General features: G+C 44.9%; 1 protein-coding gene and 1 pseudogene across 7 annotated transcripts in view; one reads left to right on the top strand and one right to left on the bottom strand.

Moving 5' to 3' along the window:
• The first annotated feature begins 11,036 nt into the window (after positions 1-11,036).
• LOC120870511 (BOLA class I histocompatibility antigen, alpha chain BL3-7-like) overlaps positions 11,037-27,603 on the top strand; it is a 38,557-nt gene continuing 21,990 nt past the window's right edge. For 2 of the 7 annotated variants that reach the window (XM_040250209.1, XM_040250210.1), the window contains exons 1-4: positions 11,169-11,274; positions 11,519-11,863; positions 12,121-12,396; positions 13,427-13,693. In XM_040250209.1, the coding sequence (XP_040106143.1) occupies positions 11,202-11,274; positions 11,519-11,863; positions 12,121-12,396; positions 13,427-13,693 (961 nt within the window). In that variant the 5' untranslated portion in view covers positions 11,169-11,201. The other 5 variants (XM_040250214.1, XM_040250213.1, XM_040250211.1 and 2 more) reach the window with 5 other exon arrangements.
• Positions 18,055-18,660, bottom strand: LOC120870233 (annotated as a pseudogene).

Raw genomic sequence — 27,603 nt, 5'->3', positions numbered from 1 at the left:
TGAATGGGTGAGTGAATGAATGGGTGAGTGAATGAATGGGTGAGTGAATGAGTGAGTGAATGAATGGGTGAGTGAATGAGTGAGTGAGTGAGTGAATGCGCAAGCAGCCTGGCGCATGCACAGACACACACTGCCACACACATACAGTCACCCACACTGACACACACACACGCAGAACGCACTCACATACCCACACTGTCACGTTCACACACTCTCACATGCACACACTCCTGAGGCCTAATTTTCATTCAACATTAGGTTGTGGACATTTCCCATGCATTATTATTTCTACACGTTTTCTCCAACTTATTGTGAAACTTTTCAAAGATATCTCAAGTTTCAAAGAATAGTACAATAGCCACCCTAGATATAGTGATGTTAATATTTTGTCATATTTTCTTTGTGTATGTAATAAATTGTATTTCCATGATTTTTGCTGAAATCCTTGAAAATCACTTGCCAACATTCTGACCCTCACCCCTAGCTATTTCAGTGTCATCTCTTGAAAAGGAAACTGTCTTCAAATAATATTATTATCATACTGAAAATAACTGTAATTCCCTAACATTATAAAATGTCAATGTAATATAAAATTCTCTTAATTATCCTCTACATGTCTTTCATTTGGAGAGAGGAGCGCTTGGTTGTTCTATCTCTGAATTTTCCTTCTCTTCTCTCTCTCCAGCCCCTAATAAATAAAACTGAAAAATAGACACATTTTTTTTTCTATTTCTTTTGCAGCTTTTTGACACTCAGTTTTCTGACATAAATCATCTCTTGTTTGGGAGCAACATCTTAATCTCTACATAACATCCCACAGTGCGATGAGCATCTTGGGACAGTTGGGAGTTGGGACTTGGGACACAGTTGCCCTGGGCCTTCTGTTCTCCTTATGAGGGTAGAAGAGGGGCCCCTGTGCCAGGGTCACCCCTGGTTCCCCGAGAACTCACACCTCCAACAGCAGGTGTCAAGGCGGACCTGAGCCCTCAGGGTGAGAGTGAACTCACGTAATCCTCCAAGACCACTTCTCCCCTTCAGGCTTTCCATCCCAGAGTCAGGGGATCCAGAGGGGTCCACACACAGGAACAAAGACCCAGCCACCTCAACCCCTGTCATCTCCACCATCTTCTCCACCCCAGAGCCCAGGTGAGAGCCCCACGCCCCTGATCCCCTCCACCTTCATCTCCCTGTCAGCTGCCTTGACCCAGCAGGACTAATCTCCTCATGCCCTTTCCCTGTTTGTCTTAGTCATGACAAGCCCCACATAGTCTGGCCTCTCATCTGCGTTAGAGGCTTGGCACGCCTCTCTCCTGTCTCCTCTCCCACTCCTCCTCAGCTCCTGAGGGTTTCCACAGCGCCCCCTGGAGTTCTCAGACATTGACCAGCAAACTCTCCAAAGTCCTCCTTCAGGATGTTCCCTTCCCCTCACAGCTCTGACAGAAACCTGGGTCTCCCCGAGGACATGGTCCCTCTGAAGTCCTCTGATACTGTTTCCTCGTCTATGGACCTCGTACGCCTGTACCTGGGGGTGGGTGGGGTCCTTCTCCTTATGACTCCCTGCAGACCTTTCTCCTGCCCCCTTCCCTAACATCCTCCAGTCTGACATCAGGTCAGAGCCCCCACGCTGCTCATTGTGGGCCCTCCCCATGGACACCCAGGCTGTTCCCCGCCTTCCTCCTCTCTCACAGCTCCTGACTCACCATCACTGACTCCGACAATGTTAGCTCCTTGGTCTCGGGTGATTTCAACATGAGATGTGTAGGCTGAATAGTGGTCCTCAGTGTGGTCCATGGCCAAATCCTTGAACCTGTGACACGTTCTGTCTACACAACTCTGGGTTTTGCAGGGTAGGAGGTCTCAGTTCCACAAAGGTGGCACTCTTACAAGGGGCCACAACAAGGGTCCCATTGAACCATACCCTGTGACTGCCACCCGGGAAGCTTGGATTCCATGTGCCGAAGAGCAGCAGGTGAGGGGAGGGGGCCTCTCTTCTCTAGGCAGGAGGATTGAGTCTGCTCCTCAGGAGAGGCGAGTTGCTGCTACATAACTGGTGCAGGAGGACTCCACGGGGAACTCAGGTGAGAGACCTGGGTGCTTGCTGCTTCTCCCTTGTCCCAAGGAAACTATGAACGTTAGGTGCGGTGACCCAGTCTGAGAAGGGTTTGATTTCCAAGGGTCCAGACGCCTCAGGTGGACACAGCCCCCAGGTGAGGCTCAAGGGCCCCTGCTCCTGTGCTGTAAGATCCAAGGCAGCATTTATGCAGAGACCCTGCTTCCCACGGGCTGTTCCCAGACAATGACAGGTCGCAACAGTGACCCTAAGGGAGGCTCGTTTCTGGGAGACACAGGGCTCCTCCTAAGGCCATCTGTGGCTCAGGGACTCTTCTATGGCCTTGCTCAATTTCACTTCCGTTGCCTAGGGGTCTAGGATAGTCCAGTGAACCTCTCCTGTCTGCCTCTAGGGGTCAGATTGCATCTTAGTCCTGCGGGCTCTCCCATTGTTTTCTGCCTGCCTGGAAAATCCCATGGACGGAGAAGCCTGGTAGGCTGCAGTCCCTGGGGTCGCGAAGAGTCAGACACAACTGAGCTACTTCACTTCCACTTTTCATTTTAATGCATTGGAGAAGGAAATGGCAACCCACTCCAGTGTTCTTGCCTGGAGAATCCCAGGACGGCGGAGCCTGGTGGGCTGCCGTCTATGGGGTCGCACAGAGTCGGACACGACTAAAGTGACGTAGCAGGAGCACATTCTCTGACAAGTGTTTCCCCTAATAAAACACTGGCGAGTTCAGTCTCAACTTGGCAACTGCTTCTTGGAGGACAGGGACTAACAAGATCATTTTCATTTGTGCACCAATAACCTATCACTTATTTCAACTTATAAAACCTTCCTCTTTATCCAGCTTCTCCAACCAACATCTGCTTCATTTTGCTTGTCTTTTTAGTATCTGAGTTATATTTGTTGCTTTAAGACACTACGTTTTAAGATAATTTTCTGTTCAGTAAAGCTAAGTAATAAAGCTGTCTTAAGTCTTTAGTATTCTATGGATATTGTCTAAATCTATTTCCTTGCATTTTAAAAAAGCTATCTATGTATTTCTAATTGTTCTCCTCTTGTTCTCTCTTTTACTGATTTGGACTTTTCTCTTTCTTCTCCCCCTCCTCAGCTTTCTTCCTCCTTCCGTTCTTTCATTTTAATTTGAGGACTCCAAATATATAAATTAATACTATATGGTTGTGCTAAAAGGAAGCATTCTCAGGAGCCATATGCTAAAAGTGTGATGCCATTTACATACACATTCCTGTTCTTTAAAAAAAAAATAATTTGATTTATTTATTGGTTGTGCTGGGTATTTGTTGCTGCACAGGCTTTTCTCTAGTTCAGTCATAGGGGGCTATTCTCTAGTTGCGGTGCACAGGTTTCTCATCTCAACGGCTTCTCTTGTGGGGCCCAGGCCCTAGGGTGCTCAGGCGTCAGTAGATGTGGCACGTGGGCTCAGTAGTTGCGGTTCCTTGGGCTCTGGAGAACAGGCTTAACAGTTGTGGTGCTTGGGCTTAGTTGCTCCACATGTGCGATCTTCCCAGACCAGGGATTAAACCCCTGTCTCCTGCACTGGCAAGAGGATTCTTTACCACTGAACCACCCGGGGAGCTCCGACACATTCTTTTTCAATTAACACCACATGCAATTCAACTATACTTCAATAAAAATAAAATTTAAAAGTACAATGCCAGATATATAGAATAAAACTAGAAGAACGGAAGTTTTTGTTAGAGTCAGAAAAATATGCCAGGGTGATCTGCACCGCAAGTGAGTTTCAACACAGGAAGTGGGTTTTACCTCTTGCTTTCTGTCTTTCTGCTGAAAACAGCTTCCTCTGGAACAATCACACCAACAACATGAACACTTACACAGCCCTAGTGAAAATTTAAATTGATAGTAAAACTTTGGAAATCAAATTAGCCTTATCTAGAATGGTTACAGTACATATATATCATATAACCCAACAGTCTTACTTCTGATCATTCACTCTGGGGGGGCTGCTTGCCTGTGTGTCCCAGGAGACATGGATACTAATGTTTATGACAAAAATTGAAAGACCATGTGTTCATCCAAAGCAAAATAACGGTGGTACAATCACAAACTGTAAAGCTTTTCCAGCAGTAAAATGAGTGAATCTTTCTATCAGTTATCAGATAACTCGCCTACGCATAACACTGAGTCACAAAAGAATATAAGCTGTATGTGTTCCCTGAACAGGAAGGTCAAAAACAGGCTGAACTAAATAACATTTGGTTTGGGGGTATATGCACTTACTGTAAAATAATTAGAGAAACTCAAAGGAACAGTAAACACAAATTTCAAGATAGAGGTTATATATGGGAGATGGGATTGAGAAGTGGCTCACGGTAGCTTCTTAGTCTCTGATTCTTTTTTTTTTTTGGCTGCACTGCAGGGCATGCAGGATCTTAGTGCCCCAACTAGGGATCGAACCCGTGGTTGCTGCAGTGGAAGTGTGGAGTTTTAACCACTGAATCATCAGACAAGTCTCCTTAGCTTCACATCTTATCTCAAAGGTGGGTCCTGAGGAGTATTTTTGAAACAGGAGTTTGTGAACCATTCCAGATTAATTTTTTTTTCCAATGAAAGGGAAAATTACATACCAAAGTTTATTTCAAGGATCCTTAGTAAGACCTACTCACAGTAGAACTAACCCATAACCAAATGTTGTGAACCGTATTTGAGAGAGAGGATCCAGGATGCCACAGAGATATCTCTGTCTAGGTCGTTTGCTCTTTTGTTCACTGGCATCTCTGTCATTCTGCTGCACAATGTTTAATCTGATGCTTAAGGTCTTGTGATGGCTTAGACATGTCACTTACATTAACTTCACATTCACCTGGCTTCAGTACATTTATGGAACCAAAAAGTGCATTTTGCTCAGTGTAAATAAGCTGGAAAAATATAAAGGAATATCATCTTTGATAATATTACCTGATGAGATTTCAACTAGAAAAATAAGAATCTCATGGGAGGGAGATTGGAGGAAAGCTTAGGAGGGTGGGACATGGGTGTACCTATGGCTAATTCTTGTTGATGTATGACAAAAAAAACCTCCACAAAATACTGTAAAGCAATTATCCTTCAATTGAAAGGAAAGAAAAATAAGAATCTCTTACTTTAGTCTCCCTCCCCACTCCGAGCTTAGTATCCTGACAACAGTTTTGATATGACTCATTAGACAGGAATGGCTGATTTTGATCTAGGAACAAAGTTTTACCTAGATCAGAATTGTCCCTTGATCTGCAAGGAGAGCCAACCAGTCCATCCTAAAGGAAATCAGTCCTAGGTGTTCATTTGAAGGACTAATGTTGAAGCTGAAACCCCAATACTTTGGCTGCTGCTGCTGCTGCTGCTGCTGCTATGTCACTTCAGTCGTGTCCAACTCTGTGCGACCCCATAGACGGCAGCCCACCAGGCTCCCCAGTCCCTGGGATTCTCCAGGCAAGAATATTGGAGTGGGTTGCCATTTCCTTCTCCAATGCATGAAAGTGAAAATGAAGTCACTGAGTTGTGTCCAACTCTCAGCGACCCCATGGACTGCAGCCTACCAGGCTCTTCCGTCCATGGGATTTTCCAGGCAAGAGTACTGGAGTGGGTTGCCATTGCTTTCTCCAATACTTTGGCAACCTCATGCAAAGAGCTGACTCATTTGAAAAGACCCTGATGCTGGGAAAGATTGAGGGCAGGAGGAGAAGGGGACAACAGAGGATGAGATGGTTGGATGGCATTACTGACTCGATGGACATGGGTTTGGGTAGACTCCGGGAGTTGGTGATGGACAGGGAGGCCTGGCATGCTGTGGTTCATGGCGTCGCAAAGAGTCAGACATGACTGAGTGGCTGAACTGAACTGAACTCAATTGTCCATAGCTACCTAATCATTTGCATATAGCTACTATATGTTTTCAGTGTATAGAATTTGCAGGGAAATCTTAGAGACCTTGGGGTATCTCACTTCCCTGTCTCAAACTTTTATTAGTAGTAATATTGTTAGTCACTCAGTTGTGTCCGATTCTTTGCGATTCCACGGACTGTAATCCGCCAGGCTCCTCTGTCCATGGGGTTCTTCAGGCAAGAATACTGGAGTGCATTGCCATTCCCTTCTCCAGAGGAACTTCCCAACCCAGGGTTTGAACCCTGATCTCCTGCATTGCAGACCGATTCTTTATCATTTGAGCTACAGGGAAGACCTGCAAACTTTTATTATTACGTTCCAAAAAGAAGTTTGAAGCACTCAAGAATAATTGACGAAAGGAAGCATTTGATTTACAAAATCCTGAAAGAATATTTAATTTTGATTTTAACATGTGGGTAAATTCTTTTATATTCCTCCTTTCCAGAAGTGAAGCTTCATTTTCTGCTCTTGAGTTTGGGTTGGACTTAGTGATTCACTTAAAATTTTTTATTTGTTTGGCTGCACCAGGTCTCAGTTGCAGCATGTGGGATCTAGTTTCCTGACCAAGGTTCCAACCTGGGCACCCTGCATTAGGAGCATGGAGTCTTTGCCACTTGACAACCAGGGAAGTCCCAGTGATTCTCTTGTAACTGAGAGGGCAAGCTGACGTAATGGTGTGTGACTCTGGGCCTGTGACATCAAACACAATGCAGCTTCCATCGTGGCTGCCCTCTCTCAGATCACTTGCTCTGGGGGAAGATAGCTACCTAGTCATTAGCTGCTTTAAGGAAAGTTGGTATGGCTCTGAACTGAGGCCTCCCAGGACCATCCACGAGGGAAATGAGGCCTCTTCCAACAGCCATATGGGTGACTATGTTTAATGTGAATTTCTTGCTCCAGTTAAGCCTTTGGATGATGCAGTCTTGACTGACAGCTTCATTGCAACTTATGAGAGGTCCTAACCAGAATTCAAGTAAACCTCTCCTGCAATTCTGATTCTGGAAAACTATGGAACATAATAATTATTTGTTTTTTTAAATTCTCACTTTTACAGCTATACACAGTTATTACAGCATCCAAAGAAAATAATGGATTATTGCTGGAGTCCAGCTCCAGCAGCCAGGGATTCAACCTGAAGGGGTGAGTGGTGTCTGTGAGAAACTGAGGCAGCCTCTCAGTTTTCTTGGACTGCCTGTTTATTTCAAGCTTATGATTCTCTTTTATACTTTTACAAAAGCATTAGGTCAGAGGTTTGATATTTTTAGTTCCATTGACCCAGATTTATGTTTCTCCAAAAATCACTGTTGCCCCTCAAAAGGAGTTCCTTCCTCAGTGATTCTCTTATCTACTTTTTCTCATGTCCTTGTGAATACATTGTAACTCATGCTAATGTCTGGGCTGCATACCACATTCCTCAGTTTAATTCTTATCTTTCTAAGTCCTGTTTGCCCCTAGTATCCTAAGCTCACTATTTCTAAGGGCTTCTAGCTATAAATATCTCTAAAGTCCCTAATCTTTATAAGCTATAGTAGAATATGCTAACATTACAGTATCCCTTAAATCCTTAGCTTTTAACTATTTTAATTATTCCTAAGCCCTAAATTCAGCAAACTCCTTTGCCATAAACACTTTCCTCACAAATAGGCTTCAGATAGCAATCCCTCCCATGGTCTCAAGCTGCGGCCTCTGTGCTCACCCTGGAATACTCTTTTGTAAAAGTCCTTGAACATTGTTGATGATTAACTTTATAAATTATTCTTTGAGCACAGCTGCAGAAGGCTTTATGCCTTCTCATGCTCCTCTCAAAAACAATAAGCACCTTAATATTCTCTTCAGTCAACTCAGCCGAGGAAAGGAAAAAACAAGTCAGAATCACAAACCTAACTCCTTCATTCCGGGTCCATGCCTACGGAACAAAGGGATGAGGTTTAGGGCCATGCCTCCATTTTGTCAGTAATGCCTAATGCGGCTCCCGACAGATTATTGCATTTTATTTTTGATCTGTTGTAAATTAATAGGATGTTAAACACAGGGCTTCCCTGGTGTATCAGATGGTAGAGAATTTGCCTGCAATTCAGGAGACCTGGGTTCGATCCCTGGGTCAGGAAGATCCCCTGGAGAAGGAAATGGCAACCCACTCCAGTATTCTTGCTTGGAGAATTTCATGGACAGAGGAGACTGGTGGGCTATAATCTGTGGGGTCACAAAGAGTTGGACACAACTGAGCGACTAACACTTTCTATTAAACATACCATTTAGTTTTAAGATTTAAGAAGAATCCCCATGGTTAAAGGGACAGAAAGCATGCTATTGCTATTTACAAAATTTTATTTATTTGAATTTCCATTACCAACTGTAACCCAATTAAACCCAAAGGAAGAACAAGCCTATATTAGGCAGATTCTAAGACAGCCAGCGATAACCAGCTGCTGGTTATTCACCTTCTCCCAGTTGTTTGATCAAACACTAAAGAAAGTGGCACTGTGAAGGGATTTTTCGTATGTAATTAAGGTTCCTATCAGTTGAGTTTACAACAGGGGATGATCATGGGTAATCCAGACCTAATCAAGTGAACTCTTAACCAGACTAGGTTATTACTGAACAAAGAGTGAAAGGGATTAAGTGTGAGGGAGGGCTTGAAATGGAGGGGCCCGCATAGCAAGGCATGCTGGTGGCCAGAGGTGCTGAGAGCAGCATTCTACAGACCTCAAGAAAGGAAATGGGGACCTCAGTGCTACGACTATAAGAAGTAAAATTCTGCAAAGGGTTCTGCATGAGCTTGGAGGAGGACCTTAAGCTCTAGCTGCAAACACAACTTCATGAAATGCTGAACAGAGACCCTCTCCATACCGCACCTGGACTTCTGATCCACAGAACTGTGAGCATTGAAATGGCTCTTGTTAGAGCCCACTACATTTGGGGTAACATTTTATGCAGCAATAGAAAACTAATGCACAGGCTCAATTGTGCAACATATAAAACATTTTCTCCACTGGAATGAATTTATGAACTCTCACATATACTAAACAACATAAAATCTTTCCTAATTTTTCTACTTTAAAAAATTTTCTGATTTGTATATGATGCCATCAGACTTTAATACAATCTGGTTTGTTTATTTCATTTGTTCAACAATGATCAATCTATGCTCACTATGTATCAAACATAGCTTTACATGCTGGAGGTACAGCTTTAACCAAAACAGCTTTAACACAAAGCCCCTGTGCTCATGTGCCTTACATTCTAGAAGCTTTCCAAGAGTGAGATGGAGCCACTGGAATATTAAAAATGTCTGAAATGACACTCCTGACCACTGTGGGGGGAATAGTCCACGGGTGGCAGGTGAGGTGGGGGCTCTTGTGCCACAATTCAGGGATGAGAAGTTGGTGGAGACTAAGAGAGAAGAGGGCCTGAAGGATGAGAGAGAGAGAAGGGCTAGAGAAGCAAGAGGTGTGGAGAAGCAGCAGATGTAAAGCATTCTAAAGCAGTGACACTCTCAGGGTGAAATATGATGTTACATTGATTTGCTTAACAGGTATTCTTTGCATCTTGTATTTGCTCTGTTCTGTGAGGCAGCTTAAAAACCAAATGTCTCCTTATGTCAATCAGGTTAAAGAGAATAATACCAAGTGCCCAATAAAATGTGCACATTGCTTAGGTGTGGATCACAAACATAGACGACGCAGGAGTGTTCGTGAAGGGCCTTTGATTGCACTGAACACTTGCAACTTTGAGGGGATTAAAGTTTGTACACTCTGGTTGAAATATAATGTGTTAATAATATTTCTTATTTTCTGTATACTTGATGCTCTGCCATTTGTGGTCTGGATAACTGAGGAGAGACTTGTGCTCTAGAGCTGACCAGTTCTTAGAGACAGCAAAGGGCTTGCCCAGGAGCAGCCTTTTCTTTGCAAACTGGACAATCCAGAGTCCATATCTGGAACCACCACTTCTATAGCAGAGCCTGGCGGGCTAGTTTATGGGGTTGCAAAGAGTTGGACATGACTGAGCGCGAACACACACACATACACACTTCTATCAGGTCTTACATTCCAGGAAACAATATTCCTCTGCTCTCATTATCCAGGGTACCTAGAGACAGGCCCTGTCTCCCAGAACCTGCCAATGACCTTATTCAAACCAGCCAATCCTAAGATGTTTCTCCAGCCCTCTTTTGCTTTCCCTCAGCCCTGAGGAAAATGCCTTGAAAGTTCTGAGCCATGCTTGCTCCCTCTCCTTGACCTTCTGGCCAACCTTGGTGCTTCCCCCTGTGGCCCCGTGTGGTATGCCATGCCCCCTCCTCTCTGAAAGTGTAATTAGTAAAAAAATCTTCTTTCAGTGGTTTAGCCTCTCCTGTCATCACCTAGTCACTGTGGTAAATCACCGCCTAGGCACAGGTCTTCTGCCGGAAGAAACTGTGCTTCCAGGTGCTTTTCTGTGTTGACCATGTGCTGAGACTCTGATAGGAAAACTCGGGGCTATGGAATAAAGGTAATTTTAAAGTATAAAAGCCTGGAGCCACAGTTTGGGAAAGTGAAGTTATGAACTTTGGTTGTTGCAGATGTGTTTAGACACATTCACACGGGAAGGGTAAAAACATTACTTTTACAGATTAGATGCTCAGTCATTCAGGGGACATCAGGATTCTGGTTAACAAGCAAACAGGAAGCTGGTCTCTACAGGAATCTCTACATACACAACTGCCCCCAGTTTAACGAGCACACCATTGTTTCTTCACCAGCTTTCCTAAGACCAGGTTGCTCTCTGGCACCCTACTCCTTGGAAGTTTGTTTTTCCTAGGAGAGTGCCTGAGGGATGAGTGAATAGGGATGCAAGTCAGGGAGAGGGAACTGGGGAAGAGAAGACACAGGGGCTGAGCCCAGCCTGGGGGTTTCTCCTTGGTTTTCTCAAACAGTCCCAGCGCCAGGGAGACTGTTTGACAAAGGGCTCTTGGTGCAGCCTCGAGGAGAGGGGCGGGGCACAAAATCCCAGGTGTCCCGGGTGTGGCGCTCAAGGTCTCAGGTTCTAGGGGCTGGGGTTGGCGTCTGGGACACGGAAGCTAAGCACCCCATCTCCCTCCCCACTTCTCTCTCAAGCTGTGTCGGGTCCTTTTTCCTGGACACCTATGATGCTGCTCCAGGTCTCGGTCTATTGGTTTCTAGGGAAGCAATCAGCGCCACCGCGGTTCCTATTATGAAGTTCTCAGACTAGTGCGAACTCACATTCGCCCCAAATCCCGAGCATGCGGGTCACCGAGCCGCGAACCCTCCTCCTGCTGCTCTCGGGGTCCCTGGCCCTGACCGAGACCTGGGCGGGTGAGTGCGGGGTCCAGACGAAATAGCCTCTGCAGGAGAAGCCAGGGGACCGCCTGTCTGGGGCGAAGGACAGCCGGGGAAGACACGTTTCTATGGCCCCGAGACCAGACCCACTACCTCGTCCCCGTCCCGTCCTGACCCTCCCCTGTCCCTTCCGAGCCTCCAGCCCTCTCCTTTCACCACTCGAGTCTCCCACCGGCCCTCTTCCGTCTCGCACGCCCTCTAGTCCCCTTTTCCCCTACAGGTCACATTCACCTCGGACATGGGGACCCGCGCCCAAAGGAGCGTCGGCCCGAGTGGCAGCCCCTCCTGGTCCCAGGGGTCCACTCCTTGAGGTACTTCCATATTTTGGTATCGCATCCTGGCCTCGGGAGGGCCCTTTATCAATTTGTCGGTTACTTGGACGACACTCAGTTCGTAAGATACAACAGCGACACCGCGAATCCGAGGGTGAAGCTGCGGGCGCCGTGGATGGAGCAGGAGGGGCCGGAGTACTGGGACCGGCAAACCAACATAGCCAGAGAACATTCGCAGGCTTCGCGGGCGAACCTGCAGGTCATCGCTGGCAACCACAACCACAGCGAGTTGGATGAGTCTCGAGCCCTGCATTCTCCTGCGATGAGCCCGGGTCCCCCTGAGTTCCCTGGTCCGAGGTTTCGCCCCGAGGTCAGGAGATCCTCCGACCTCTCTTCGGTCTGGGAAAAGCCCGCTAGCAACTAGGATTCACAGGGATTGCGTTTTCAATTTAGGAGAAAGACGGGCTCTGAGCAATCACCGCCCGGGCGTCTGGAGCCGGAGGGAAGCTAAGTTGAGCGCTGGGCGGGGCTAACCGCGGGGGCGGGGCAGAATCGCACAGCTTCCTTTGGCTGGCTGGCTGCGATGTCGGGCCGGACGGCCGCATCATCCGAGGGTACCAGCACTTCTCCTACGACGGCGCGGATTACATCACGCTGAACGAGGACATGCGCTCCTGGTCCGCGGCGGGCACGGTGGCTCAGATCATCCGGCGCAAGTGGGAGGTGGAGGGAGCAGCGGAACAGTACCGGGCATACCTGGAGACCGAGTGCGTGGACTGGCTCCGCAAATACCTGGAGAAGGGGAAGGAGACGCTGCTGCGCGTGGGTACCAGGGGCCCCGGGCCCTCCCAGATCTCACCTCAGGTTGGGGCTGTACCTCCAACTAGCCCAACCTTAAGGGGAGAAGCATAGGCTTGACACTAGAATTCTTCCCCCTCTCCTCCACCACTTGGATCCTTAGAGTAAGGCTTACAGATTCTTATTCAGTGTCTGAAATGACACTCCTAACCACTGTGGAGAGAATAGTCTATGGGTGGCAGGTGAGGTGGTGGTTCTTGTGCGACAGTTCAGGGATGAGAAGTTGGTGGAGACTAAGGGGGATGAGGGATGTGAGAAACAGAGAGAAGGGCTAGAGAAGCAAGAGGTGTGGAAAAGAATGAATGAATGAAGTCGCTCAGTCGTGTCCGACTCTTTGCGACCCCATGGACTGGGGCCCATCAGGTTCCTCTGTCCATGGGATTTTCCAGGCAAGAGTGCTGGAGTGGATTGCCATTTCCTTCTCCAATGGAAAAGAAGATGTAAAGAATTCTAAAGCAGTGACACTCTCAGGTTTAAATACGTTGTTACATTCATTTACTTAACAGGTATTCTTTGCATCTTATTTTTTGCTGTGTTCTGTGAGGCTGCTTAAAAACCAAATGTCCTTCTCAGGACAATTAAAGGATTCTGTCTCTCTGGATGTGGAGGTCTCTGAAATAATTTATTAGCAGATTTCTTTGACTTTGGCCTAAGTCTTAGTGCTTTATTCTCTCACCTTTTTCTCTGCCCCATGGCTTCTTCACTGGCCACCTGACTCCAGATTTTTTGAGTCAACTCGGTCTTCACCTAGATCAGGACCAGAAGTCTGTATTGTCTCACTCAGAAACCTGGAGCCTCCTACCCTGGACTGTCTTATCCTGTTTCTAGAACTTCTTAAAGCATAAGAAGTTTTCCCATATCCTGGGGTCCAGGCTCATGTCTTTTGCACTCTCACCTCTCTCTCACACCATTTATTCCCTCCATTCTCAGAATGGTCACAGAAGTGCCCCCTCATGTGGGCTGTTAGAGTTAATACAAAGTTCCTAAATTTTCTCACCTTTCTCCTCAGACCCGACACCCCATCTCTGACCATGAGGTCACCCTGAGATGCTGGGCCCTGGGCTTCTACCGGGCAGAGATCTCACTGACCTGGCAGCGTGATGGGGAGGACCAGACCCAGGACATGGAGGTTGTGGAGACCAGGCCTTCAGGGGATGGAACCTTCCAGAAGTGGGCAGCCCTGGTTGTGCCTTCTGGAGAGGAGCAGAGATACACATGCCATGTGCAGCATGAGGGGCTTCAAGAACCCCTCACCCTGAGATGGGGTAAGGAGGGAGTTGGAATGGAGCTTCCTCTCAGATAAAGCAGGAGCCCTCCAGGACTCAGTTCAGCAAGGTCAGGGCTCAAGCCTGAGGTCAGGGCTCTTTCCTTTCCTCCACAGAACCTCCTCAGACCCCCTTCCTCACCATGGGCATCATTGTTGGCCTGGTTCTCCTCATGTTGGCAGTGGTGGCTGGAGCTATGATCTGGAGGAAGAAACGCTCAGGTAGGGATAGGAGTGAAATCTGAGTTTTCTTGTGCCCCCAGGGGGTTTCAAGACAGAAAATGTCGTCTCTTGCCTCAGTACTAGGAGGCACCATCTACATAAACGTACTTACCCAGTCTGAGGTCCTGTTTCTAACACTCTTTTTTTAAAATAATTTTATTTATTTATGGCTGTGTTGGGTCTTTGTTACTGCGCAGGCTTTTCTCTAGTTGCAGTGAGCCGGGAGCTACTCTCTAGTCGTTGTGTGCCGGCTTCTCATTGCATGGCTTCTTTTGTTGTGGAGCACTGGCTCTAGGGCGTGTGGGCTCAGTAGTTGCAGCTCCCAGGTTCCAGAGCACAGGTTCAGGAGTTGTGGCTCAGACTCAGTTGCTTCACAGCATATGGAATCTTCCTGGACCAGGGATCGAATCTGTGTCTCTTGCATTAGCAGGTGAATTCTTTATCACTGAGCCACCAGGGAAGCCCTCTAACACTGTTTTGAAAGGCATGTATGTAAAAGAGGATTACGTTCTCACTTTGATGATTCCCCTAATCGGGATCTGATTTCTAGCAGCTAAGTATAGACATCCGGAAGGGGATTGGTACAGTTCCCATAAACCCTCTTTCCTCATGTTTCTCAATCCTGCAATGGATCTGCCTTCACAGTTCTGGAAACTTCCCTGGGATTCAGGACTAAGGGATTCCTATAGAACCTCATGGCTCTGCCTCCCCCCAGGCCTCTCACATGATGTCTTTTACCCACAGATGGAGATGGAGGGAGCTATACTCAAACTGCAAGTAAGTATGGACAGATGTGTGTATGGGTGAACCCTGAAACCCTTGAGATAGTGTAGATGGGAGCCCCCTGGGGGGGGGTTCACCCACCCTGTATTGTCTCCTTTAGTCTTAACTCCTGTGGGCTCTGACCAAGTTCTGTTCTATCCCAGGAAAAGACAGTATCTGAGGTCCTAATGTATCTCTCATGACTCCTAAAGGTGAGACTCTGGAGGGCCTGAAGTGGGAGAGGGGTTGCGTTATGGGGATGTCTGGATTTGAACATTTTGAGTAGTGGAAATTTGTTCAGAATGTCCCCACCTATGATGACTGACCTGAATTTATTCTTGATTATTTTCTTCTATAGTGTGAAACTGATGGCTTGTGTGGAACTGAGTGAAGAAAGTTGTGTTCATGCCCTCACTCTATGACTTCAGAACCTAGACTTCTCTTTTCGTAGAGGTGTCTGAATGTGTCTGTGTTCCTGTAGTGTAATGTGAGAAAGTGGGGAGTCTGACCCACCCCTGCCCACAATGGCCTCCATTTCTTCCCCCCACCATTGCGTAATGGTATCATAGGTGTTTGTGTATCATCGTATTGTTTATTTACATATGTGCAGTTCTTTGTTGTATATAAGTGCTACTTCAATAAACCTGTGTGAAAAATACCATTTTGAAAAACATATTTTAAAAGTGGCTGAGTGGTTCCTAATTGAGCCATTGCCTTTTGAGATCATATGTTAGATTGACAAAGTCCTTGTAATTTTTATGTATTTTATTTTTAAAGTAAATGATTCACTCTACTTTCTGGTCAGATATAATGTTAACTTTGAACTGCCTTGTGGTCCAGTGGTTAAGACTCTGTGCTCCCACTGCAGGGGGCATGGGTTCCATCCCTGGTTGGGGAAGTTCCACATGCTGCGGTATGCCCCAACCCCTGCAGAAAAAAAAAGAAAAAGAAGAAGATATAATGTTAACTTGAAATCTTAGTTTGAGTAGTTCAGCTTTCAGCTAATTATGGGCAATTCTATCTGACAGAAGCTGTGTGTGTACAGTGAAGCTTAGAGAATATCAACAAAAAATGAATGCCTGTCTTCAGTTCTTAAATTACAAACAAAAAGGAAAGTCTATAAATCACAAATCTTGCTGTTCTTTTATGCTAAATCAGCTCAAGATAGAAAAATTGACACCTGGGTGTGGTTTCCGTGTGTGTAAGGTTTTGCCTCCTCTTTATAAATAGCAGGAAGCACAATTAGTGGATTGTATAAGCGTATGTTTAGTTTTGTAAGAAACCGCCAAACTCTCTTCCAAAGTGACTGTATCATTTTGCATTCCCATCAGCAATGAATGAGATTTCTTTATTCTCCGTATTTTATTCGCATTTGGTGTTTCTGCATCTGCTTTTTGGCTGTCCAAATAGGTATGTTGCAGTACTCTTCTATTCTTTTAATTTGCACTTTGCTGATGACATGTGGTGTGGAGCATCTTTTCATGTCCTGTTCTGCCATCCGTATGTCTTCTTTCATAAAGTATCAGTTAAGGTCATTGGCCCATTTTTTAACCAAGTTTTTTCTTATTGTTGAACTTTAAGTTCTTTGTATATTTTGGATAACAGTGCTTTGTCAGTTATGTATTTTGTAGGTTTTTTCTCCTAGCCTGTGGCTTGTCTTTTCATTCTCTTAAGCATTGCTAGATTTAATATTTAAATGTATAATTTAAAAAATATAGTAGTACAGCAAAACTGTTTATAAAATACCTGTTCGATAGAAAACTGTACTTAGAAAGTTTTCTCACTTTATACCAAACCTGTAATTGGAAAAGTACATTTATTTCATATATGGATAAAAACTTGATAACATTTTTCTATACTCATAGAGAACAGTGATAAATGTGCTCTTCATATAATTCAGATATTTGATTAGTTTCCCAGTATAAGAAAATGTTACCCCTGAAGTAAGTTTCAATAACATTATTTTTGTTGCAATAGGGTTTGTTCCAAAGGTAGTAATAACAACAAAGCTGAGAATTCCCTGGCTGTCCAGTGGTTAGCTATTCGAGCTCTCACTGCTGAGGGCCTGGGTTCAATCCCTGGTTGGGGAATTAAAATCCAACAAGCCACCTAGGGTGGCCAAATAACAACAGCAAAGCTTTTTTTTTTTTTTTTTTTGAGAGTAATACAGAGTTTATTGAGTTAGATTTTAGTTACAACTGAGATCACATTTATATACTATTTTGCTAGTCTACATGGGTACATTATTTCTAACTCACAAAAATTGTTTTTAAACAACAGCAGAGAAGGCGATGGCACCCCGCTCCAGTACTCTTGCCTGAAAAATCCCATGGATGGAGGAGCCTGGTAGGCTGCAGTCCATGGGATCGCTAAGAGTCGGACACAACTGAGCGACTTCACTTTTACTTTTCACTTTCATGCATTGGAGAAGGAAATGGCACTGCACTCCAGTGTTCTTGCGTGGAGAATCCCGGGGACGGGGGAGCCTGATGGGCTGCCGTCTGTGGGGTCACACAGAGTCGGACACGACTGAAGCGACTTAGCAGCAGCAGCAGCATACATTATATTCCTTGGGCTTCCCGGGTGGCTCAGTAGTAAACAATCCACCTGCCAATGCAAGAGACACAGGAGACAGTTCAATGCCTGGGTCAGGAAGGTCTCCTGGAGGAGGAAATGGCAACCCACTTCTTGCTGGGAAAATCCCATGGGGAGAGAAGCCTGGTGGGCTACAGTCCATGGGATCACAAAGAACTGGACACAACTGAGTGACTGAGCAGACACACACATAAAGCCAGCTTTGCTTAAAAACTGCTAGTTCCAAAGATCAGTCTGATTTTGAAGATGAACCAAGACACATACCATATGATTCTAAAATCTGTTTTAGCCATTTTGTAAGATAGCCATTGAGCTAGTTACTGGACTGTAGTATATATTTTTTAAAAGGACACTGATGAGGGGCACCATCTGGTATAATAATAACTTTTACCAGACAGCTGATTGCCTCCCTCTCCTGTCAAAAACCTCTGGCCCCTGTGAAGACTAAAAGGACCCTGTGATACTTCGTCAGCAGTTCCCTTACAGCTTGGCGGTGACAGAAGCAGGCCCACATCCGCCTTTAATTCTACCCCACTAGGCAACTGGCAAACAGTTCTGAGATTAGAACATTTACCGGTGTGCTTACACACTCACTGACGTGGAGAGTCTGCTAGAACAGAGGAAAAGCCATAGGTGGGTAGGTAGGAAGGTGGACACAGGAAGAGCTAAGCTGCTCCGTTCAACACCTGTGTATGTACCTGTGCTTTAACTAAATGAACTCAGGAGGCCAATAGCAATGGACTTGCTCAATTCACCTTTCAAATCAGAACAAGACTAAAAAGCTCAGGTGAGTTTTCTATGTGCATAAGTTCCGCTGGTGATGAGGAGCTTGTAAGCAGGCTCTCTACTTCTGCACAACAAGATGCAGGCACAGAGCTCGCCCAGTAGCCAGATATCTGTTGCTGCATAGATAACATGCCTCATGATTTCCTGTGGCTTCTTCACAATTTCCAGTAGCCTCATACCCCTTGGCATAGAGGCCAGAGGGGTGGGCCAGACTGCCATGACAGCTGCTGGCAGTCTCCCTGCAATAGCTAAGAGGGACACTCTGATTTTCTTTGAACCAATCTGTATTTTCCCAGTGAGAAGAGTTGTGAATGCGACAACAGGAGGACAGCTGTCTCGGAACATAATATCCCAGCTAGCAGTACAGGGTTGGTTCCACCGTAGGTCTTCTATATTTTCCAAATGCTGCGATCAACCTCATTTTTCACCTTCGCTCTGTAAATGTATCCCCAAACCACTACAACAACTTCTGTGACCAAAACCTAAGAGTAGGATGACAACAAATGGGGCAGGTCTACAGTGGCTTTCCTGGAAGGTGGCAGAGCAGCCAATCAGCCCGGTAATGAAGAGCTGGGCTCCTACAACTATGATCAACACAGCAGGGAGGAGAGGGTCAGTTCAGCTCAGTTCAGTCGCTCAGTCGTGTCCGACTCTTTGGGACCCCATGAATCGCAGCACGCCAGGCCTCCCTGTCCATCACCAACTCCCGGAGTTCATTCAGACTCACGTCCATCAAGTCAGTGATGCCATCCAGCCATCTCATCCTCTGTCGTCCCCTTCTCCTCCTGCCCCCAATCCCTCCCAGCATCAGAGTCTTTTTCAATGAGTCAACTCTTTGCATGAGGTGGCCAAAGTACTGGAGTTTCAGCTTTAGCATCATTCCTTCCAAAGAAATCCCAGGGCTGATCTCCTTCAGAATGGACTGGTTGGATCTCCTTGCAGTCCATGGGACTCTCAAGAGTCTTCTCCAACACCACAGTTCAAAAGCATCAATTCTTTGGCACTCAGCCTTCTTCACAGTCCAACTCTCACATCCATACATGACCACAGGAAAAACCATAGCCTTGACTAGACGGATCTTAGTCAGCAAAGTAATATCTCTGCTTTTGAATATGCTATCTAGGTTGGTCATAACTTTCCTTCCAAGGAGTAAGCGTCTTTTAATTTCATGGCTGCAGTCACCATCTGCAGTGATTTTGGAGCCCCCAAAAATAAAGTCTGACACTGTTTCCACTGTTTCCCCATCTATTTCCCATGAAGCGATGAGACCAGATGCCATGATCTTCATTTTCTGAATGTTGAGCTTTAAGCCAACTTTTTCACTCTCCACTTTCACTTTCACCAAGAGGCTTTTTAGTTCCTCTTCATGACAACATACAGCCTTGACGTACTCCTTTCCCAATTTGGAATCAGTCTGTTGTTCCATGTCCGGTTCTAACTGTTGCTTCTTGACCTGCATACAGATTTCTCAGGAGGCAAGTAAGGTGGTCTGGTATTCCCATCTCTTGAAGAATTTTCCACAGTTTGTTGTGATCTACACAGTCAAAGGCTTTGGTGTAATCAATAAAGCAGAAATAGATGTTTTTCTGGAATTTTCTTGCTTTTTCTCTGATCCAAAAGATGTTGGCAATTTGATCTCTGGTTCCTCTGCCTTTCCTAAATCCAACTTGAACATCTGGAAGTTCATGGTTCACTTACTATTGAAGCCTGGTTTGGAGAATTTTGAGCATTACTCTCCTAGTAGGTGAGATGAGTGCAATTGTGCGGTAGTTTGAACATTCTTTAGCATTGCCCTTCTTTGGACTGGAATGAAATCTGATGTTTTCCAGTCCTGTGGCCACTGCTGAGTTTTCCGAATTTGCTGACATATTGAGTACAGCACTTTCACAGCATCCTCTTTTAGGATTTGAAATAACTCAATTGAAATTCCATCACCTCCACTAGCTTTGTTTGTAGTGATGCTTCCTAAGGTCCACTTGACTTCACATGCCAGGATTTCTGGCCCTAGGTGAGTGATCACACCATCGTGGTTATCTGGGTCTTCAAGATCTTTCTTGTATAGTTCTTCTGTGTATTCTTGCCACCTCTTCTTAATATCTTTGGTCCATATAATTTCTGTCTTTTATTGTGCCCATCTTTGCATGAAATGTTCCCTTGGTATCTCTAGTTTTCTTGAATAGACCTCTAGTCTTTCCCATTCTATTATTTTCCTCTATTTCTTTGCATTGATTACTGAGGAAAGTGTCCTTATCACTCCTAGCTATTCTTTGGAACTCTGCATTCAAATGGGTATATCTTTCCTTTTTTCCTTTGCCTTTAGCTTCTCTTCTTTTCTCAGCTATTTGTAGGCCTCCTCAGACAACCATTTTGCCTTTTTCCATTTCTTTTTCTTGGAGATAGTCTTAATCACTGCCTCCTGTACAATGTCATGAACCTCAGTCCATAGTTCTTCAGGCACTCTATCTGATCTAATTTGTCACCTGCACTGTATAATATCATAAGGGATTCAATTTAGGTCATACCTGAATGGTCTAGTGGTTTTCCCTACTTTCTTCAATTTAAGTCTGAATTTGGCAATAAGAAGTTCATGATCTGAGCCACAGTCAGCTCCCAGTCTTGTTTTTGCTGACTGTATAGAGCTTCTTCATCTTTGGCTGTAAAGAATATAATCAATCTGATCTCAGTATTGACCATCTGGTGACGTCCATGTGTAGAGTCTTCTCTTGTGTTGTTGGGAAAGGGTGTTTGCTATGACCAACGCATTCTCTTGGCAAAACACTATTAGCCTTTGCCCTGTTTCATTCTGTACTCCAAGGCCAAATTTACCTGTTACTCCAGTTATCTCTTGACTTTCTACTTTTGCATTCCAGTCCCCTGTGATGACAAGGACATCTTTTCTGGGTGTTAGTTCTAGAAGTTATTGTAGGTCTTCATAGAACCATTCAACTTCAGCTTCTTCAGCATTCCTGGTCGGGGCATAGACTTGGATTACTGTGATAGTGAATGGTTTGCCTTGGAAATGAACAGAGGTCATTCTGTCATTTTTGAGATTGCACCCACGTACTACATTTCAGACTCTTTTGTTGACTATGAGGGCTACTCCATTTCTTCTAAGGGATTCTTGTCCACAGTAGTAGATATAATGGTCATCTGAATTAAATTCGCACATTCCAGTCCATTTTAGTTCGCTGATTCCCAAAGTGTTGATATTCACTCTTGCCATCTCCTGTTTGACCAGTTCTAATTCATGGACCGAACATTCCAGGTTCCTATGCATTATTGCTCTTTACAGCATCGGACTTTACTTCCATCACCAGATGCATCCACAGCTGGGTGTTGTTTTTGCATTGGCTCTGTCTCTTCATTCTTTCTGGAGTTATTTCTCCACTCTTCTCCAGTAGCACATTGGGCACCTACCGACCTGGGGAGTTCCTCTCTCAGTGTCATATCTTTTGCCTTTTCATACTGTTCATGGGGTTCTCAAGGCAAGAAGACTGAAGTGGTTTGCCATTCCCTTTCTCCAGTGGACCACATTTTGTCAGACCTCTCCACCAGGATCTGTCCTTCTTGGTTGGCCCTACGCAGCATGGCTATAGTTTCACTGAATTAGACAAGGCTGTGGTCCATGTGATCTGTTTGGACTGATCAGTTTGACATCATTTAGGTCTTTATTTTGAGATTATTTTTGTGTATGATATGAGGAAATTTTTTTATCTCATTCTTTTACATGTAGCTGTCAGTTTTCCCATCACCACTTATTGAAGAGATCATCTTTTCTCCATTGTGTATTCTTGCTCCCTTTGTTGTAGATTGACTAGATGGCACAAAAACAGACATATAGATCAGCGCAACAGAAGACAGGGCCAGAAACAAGCGCACACCTCTAGTCCCAAAACGGCTGTTGTACTGCCGCTGGTGAATGGTGCTGGTGCCTGCTGACTGGTTTGTGAGGCTGGTCGTTAGGCTGGTGTCAGCTGGCTGGTGGGTGGTACTGGGCCCAGAGTATCCTGGGGCTGGTGCCTGCCCACTGAGGAGTGGAGCTTGGTCCAGGAGTCTCTGGCTGCAGGACCCTGGGAGTCTTGGGTCGAGCGCCTGTGCCAGTCTGTGGGGTGCATCCTGGGCCCGTCTGTGGGGTGCATCCTGGGCCCTCTGGTGGAGGGCCATGTGCAAGGGAGGCTGTGGGCTCAGGGAATTTTAAGACAGCCTGCCTGGGAACCCACATCCCCCTCATTCTCAGCAACCCCCCGCCTCTTACACACACACACACACGCACACACACACACATAACGATCCATATGAGGTCTGTGCAGCATTGCATTGCCCTGGCCCAGCTCCTGGTGGAACAGAACTTCCCAGTCATTTCTATCCACTGGGGGATGCCCCAGGAGGAGAGGTGCGTCAGAGATGGGGAGGATGTTTTGTGTCCTTGGGAGGAAGAGGTCAGAAAGAGGCCTTTCAACATTTTTCAACTTTCCATCCTCACAAAGGCATTCTCAGTATCAACAGTTTAAAGATTTTCAGCAATGAATTCTTGTGGCTACCAACCTTTCCTCTGTGAGCAGAGGGGAATTGAAAAAGAGGAAATTCCCTGATGGTCCAGTGGTTAGGACTCCATGCTTTCACTGCAGGGGGCAGAGGTTTGATCCCTGGCTAGGGAAGTAAGTTCCCACAAATTTCGATGAGCATACAAAAAAAAGTGGGGAGTGGTGGGAAGAGAGAGAGAGAGAGAAAGCTATCACTGGTGCCTCTTTTTTTTTTTTTGATCAAGATACCAGACCCATCCAGGAGTTGGTGATGGACAGGGAAGCCTGATGTGCTCCAATCCATGGGTCACAAAGAGTCGGACACGACTGAGCAAATGAACTGAACAGAACCAGATCTATCATAATGCCCCAGACCTATCATTTTGGGGTAATCTTTACCATCTTATTTAGCCTCAATTACCTCCTTAAGGGCCCCATCTTCAAATTCAGTCTCATTGGTCTTAAGTATTCAGCATGAGAATTTGGTTGGGAGGGATGTAACTAAGTCCAGTAACAGAAGTATTGATTTGATTTCCAGAGGCCCAGACTCATTAAGTGTGAAGATGTGGGTCACACTCCTAGGTAAGGAACAAGGGCTGGGGTTTCTGTGCTCTGAAATCCATGGCAACATCTGTGCAGAGGCTCAGCTTCCCTGGTGGCTCAGATGGTAAAGAATCCGCCTGCCATGCAGGAGACGTGGGTTTGATCCCTGGGTTGGGAAGATCCTCTGGAGAAGGGAATGACAACCCAGAAGAAAAGGCTGTGTGAGTTTACTCCCCAGAGCCCAGGAATGGAGCCCAGCAGGTCCAGCTCTTCACTTTTCTTCCTACCTGCCTTCCTTCTTAAAAATTTAGACAAACCTTTATAATTCTGATTATGGTGTATATGTGTAATGTATGATATATGATTTAACGTATATTCACAGTAAAACAAGTAATAAAGTGTTGAAAGTGATAAATGACAAAGTAAAAAGAACTATAATCCTCATGCTGGAAATATTTTGTTCCATTATGCTTGTTTTTTTGTTTCTTATGCATCCTCCTGCTGTTGGAAGTACTGGAAGTTTTTCTCTCTAAGTTGATGAGCACAGACCTCAGTAGCCCTACCCTGCACTCTCCAGATACCATTTTCCAAGTCAGCCCACTCTCCTGAGTAAGAGGGGATTTTCAGTTCCACCTCCCTCCTCAGTCCCCTCCAATCCTTTTAAAATTTTTTCTAAAAGATTAATAATTTTTTTCTATTTTTTCTCCTTATTTTTTTCTAAAATAAAATTTATTTACTTGGCTGTGTTGGTTCTTAGTTGCAGCGTGGGCAATCTTCCTTGCATCGTGTAGGGCCTCCCTTGCAGCACACAGACTGTGGCGCATGGGCTGCAGGGAACACAGTTTCACTTAGTGGTGGCACAGGGGCTTCATTGCTCCATGGCAGGTGGGATCTTAGTTCCATGACTAGGGATCAAACCAGCATATCTTATATTAGCAGGTGGATTCTTAACCACTGGACCACCCAGGAAGTCCTGTCAAGCTCAAAGTCCTGTCTTTGAGTTTGAATAGGAGCATGTGCTCACATTAGTATCTTTGTGAGTGTCTGGTTGACACAGAGACGATTTTTGGTTTTCTATGATTTTTCATCTTTGGGTCATACAACTCTGTATTCCCCAAGTGTAAAAAATTCATGTATATTTTTGTCTACAAGAGAGGGGTCCAAGGGTGAAGGGAAAAAGAATTGATTGAATTTGAAGGGAAAGTATAGAAGAAGTTAAGAATTTTAAGGTGGAGCTTTCCTGGTGGCTCAGGGGTAAAGATTCCACCTGCCAATGCAGGAGACAGGTTCGATCCCCAGCCAGGGAAGATTCCACATGCTGTGGAGAAACTAAGCCTGGATGCCACAGCCACTGAGTCTGTGCTCTAAAGCCTGCATGCTGTAACTTCTGAGCCCACAAGCTGCAACCGTTTAAGCTCGCATGTCACCGCAATGAGAAAACTATACACTGCAGCTAGAGTGTAGCCCCCATTCCCAGCAACTAGGGGAAAGCCCATGCAGCATGAAGACACAGCACAGCCAAAAATAAATACATAAATAAAATTATTTAAAAAAATAATTTTACCGTGGTGGATTCTAAGGTTGCCTCTTCTGCTTTAATTTTACAAGTATGTACAGGGCCTACAAGATATTTGATATCTGTTGTGTTCAATAAATACTTCCTCTTGGGCTAAGTGAAGACTTCTGTGTCTACTTATGTTTAAGTAGGTTAAGGAAAGCAACAAGTGCTCAGTGTAATAAGGACAAGGATTATCTGCAGTGATGGGCAGTTTTGAACTCTTATGACCTTAAGGTGATAAACCAGGGTTTGCTTAATGTCTGAACATTCTCGTTGTTAAAATACACAAGACCCGCATAGACAAATCCATGATTTCCATGTGAAGATTTTATTTTAATGTACATCAACCTGTGAGTCACACAGTATCTTTTAGGAGGAAGAGACTGAAAATTAAATTAAGAATACTCTAGATATGCACTGGCCAATATGCTAGCTACAAGTTATACATGGCTATTTAAATTAAATAAAACAGAAACAGACTCACAGATATAGAGAACAGACTTGTAGTTGCCAAGGGGGAGGGGAGTTGGGGAAAGAATGCCCTGGGGGTTTGGAGTTACTAGATACCAGCTATTATGTATAGAATGGATAAACAGTGGACTTCTGTGTTGGTCCAGAGGTTAAGAATCCACTTTGCAATGCAGGGGATGAGAGTTCCATCCCTGGTAAGGGAACTGAGATCCCACATGCTGTGGAGCAACTGAGCACGTGCCCCACAATGAAGAGATCTCGCATGACACAACAAAGATCATTCATGCTGCAACTAAGACCAGACAGAGCCAAGTAAATAAAAAACAAATAAAAATAGAATGGATAATAACAAGATCCTACTGCATAGCACAGGGAACTGTATTCAATATCCTTGGATAAATCATGGTGGAATAGAATATAAAAAGAAAATATATATGTGTATAACTGAGTCCCTTTGCTGTACAGCAGAAATCAACACAACACTGTAAATCAATTATACCTTGATAAAATAAATAAAAATATTTTAAAAGTTCACTCAGTAAATAAAATAAAAGTGCTCAGCCCAATAGCCACTTTTGAGGTGCTAAGGAGCCACATGCAGCTAGTGATTCCCTGACTGGACAGCACAGATACAGAGCGATTCCTTCATTACAGAATGTTCTGTTGGACGGGACTGCCCTTCGTGCTTTGTGGGCCTCAAGTCAGATGCATTAGCCATGTGAGGCGAAACAGTCAATATTATTTCTCTTAGACACTATGTCAGATTTCTGTCTGGGATATGAATACATAGTCTGTTGTGAAGTTGCTCAGTCGTGTCCGACTCTCTGCGACCCCATAGACTGTAGCCTTCCAGGCTCCTCCATCCATGGATTTTCCAGGCAAGAATACTGGAGTGGGTTGCCATTTCCTTCTCCAGGAGATCTTCCCCACCCAGGGATTGAACCCGGGTCTCCTGCATTGTAGGCAGACGCTTTACCGAATCTGAGCCACCAGGGAAGTTCATAGTAAGTTGGTGTGAAACTAAACCAAAATTAGTTATAGGAGCACATGGTGCCTTCAGGCACAAACTGTCCCAATCCCAAAGGGGAAACACCTGTCTCCCCACCTCCCTTCCAGACTGAGGACACTCTCCAGCATCACTTTCTAGCGGGTGAGTGTTCTTCCAGAGCAGCCAAGGGGCAGGACCCTCAGCTGAGTTTGGGAAGGCAAGAAGTCCCGTTCAGGGAGGATTTTCCAAAATGAAGAGGAGGCAAAGGCAAGGATCAGTTGGAAGAGTCCCTGGTTTATTCAAAACAGCAGTTCTCAGAGTGTGGTCTTTGGAATCCTTGACATCACTTAGACCCTTTTATGAGATCCGTGGGGTGCAACATACTTTCACAGTATTATTAAGATATGATGTGACTTTTCACTATGTTGACATTTGCTTTGAGGTCATGTATGGATGTGAGAGTTGGACTGTGAAGAAGGCTGAGTGCCGAAGAATTGATGCTTTTGAACTGTGGTGTTGGAGAAGACTCTTGAGACTCCCTTGGACTGCAAGGAGATCCAACCAGTCCATTCTGAAGGAGATCAGCCCTGGGATTACTTTGGAAGGAATGATGCTAAAGCTGAAACTCCAGTACTTTGGCCACCTCATGCGAAGAGTTGACTCACTGGGAAAGACTCTGATGCTGGGAGGGATTGGGGGCAGGAGGAGAAGGGAACGACAGAGGATGAGATGGCTGGATGGCATCACGGACTCGATGGACGTGAGTCTGAGTGAACTCCGGGAGTTGGTGATAGACTGGGAGGCCTGGCGTGCTGCAATTCATGGGGTCGCAAAGAGTTGGACACGACTGAGTGACTGAACTGAACTGAACTGAACTGAAAACTTCACAATAATGAAGACTATGGCAGCAAACTGCAGTAGTAATTATTTTCACCACAACTTACTTGCAGGGAAAAAAAAAAGTAAATTTGCTTCAAAATGTCCTGATTGACACATTAAAAATTCTTAATTTTTGTTCATAAATAATAATGGAAAGAATATGAAAAAGAATATGTATATATATATACAAAATTGAATCACTATGCTGTACAGTATGAATTAACACAATATTGTAAATTAACTATAATTCAGTAAAATAAATTTTATAAATATTAATAAATGAAAATTCTTATCTTTAAATCCACATTTTTACAAAAAGTTATTTCTTTTTTTTTTTTTAATGTACTTGACTTCATTGATGTTTCTCTTATTTCCCAATGCACCAGTTTGAAAAAGCAGTTATTTCTTTATTTAGGTTGGGCCAGGTCTTAGTTGCAGCACGTGGGTTCTTTACCTGCCGCATATGGGGTCTTCAGTCGGCATATGGGACCTTTAGTTGCAACATGTGAGATTTAATTTCCCAACAAAGGATTGAAATCTGGCCTGCTGCCTTGGGAGTACAGAGTCTTAGCCGCTGGACCACC

This window comes from Oryx dammah, unplaced genomic scaffold (assembly GCF_014754425.2).
Source record: "Oryx dammah isolate SB20612 unplaced genomic scaffold, SCBI_Odam_1.1 HiC_scaffold_11, whole genome shotgun sequence".
In the NCBI taxonomy this organism is placed as follows: Eukaryota; Metazoa; Chordata; class Mammalia; order Artiodactyla; family Bovidae; genus Oryx; species Oryx dammah.
The sequence above is the reverse complement of the archived record's forward strand: the minus strand, read 5'-3'. Positions and strand labels throughout refer to the sequence as shown.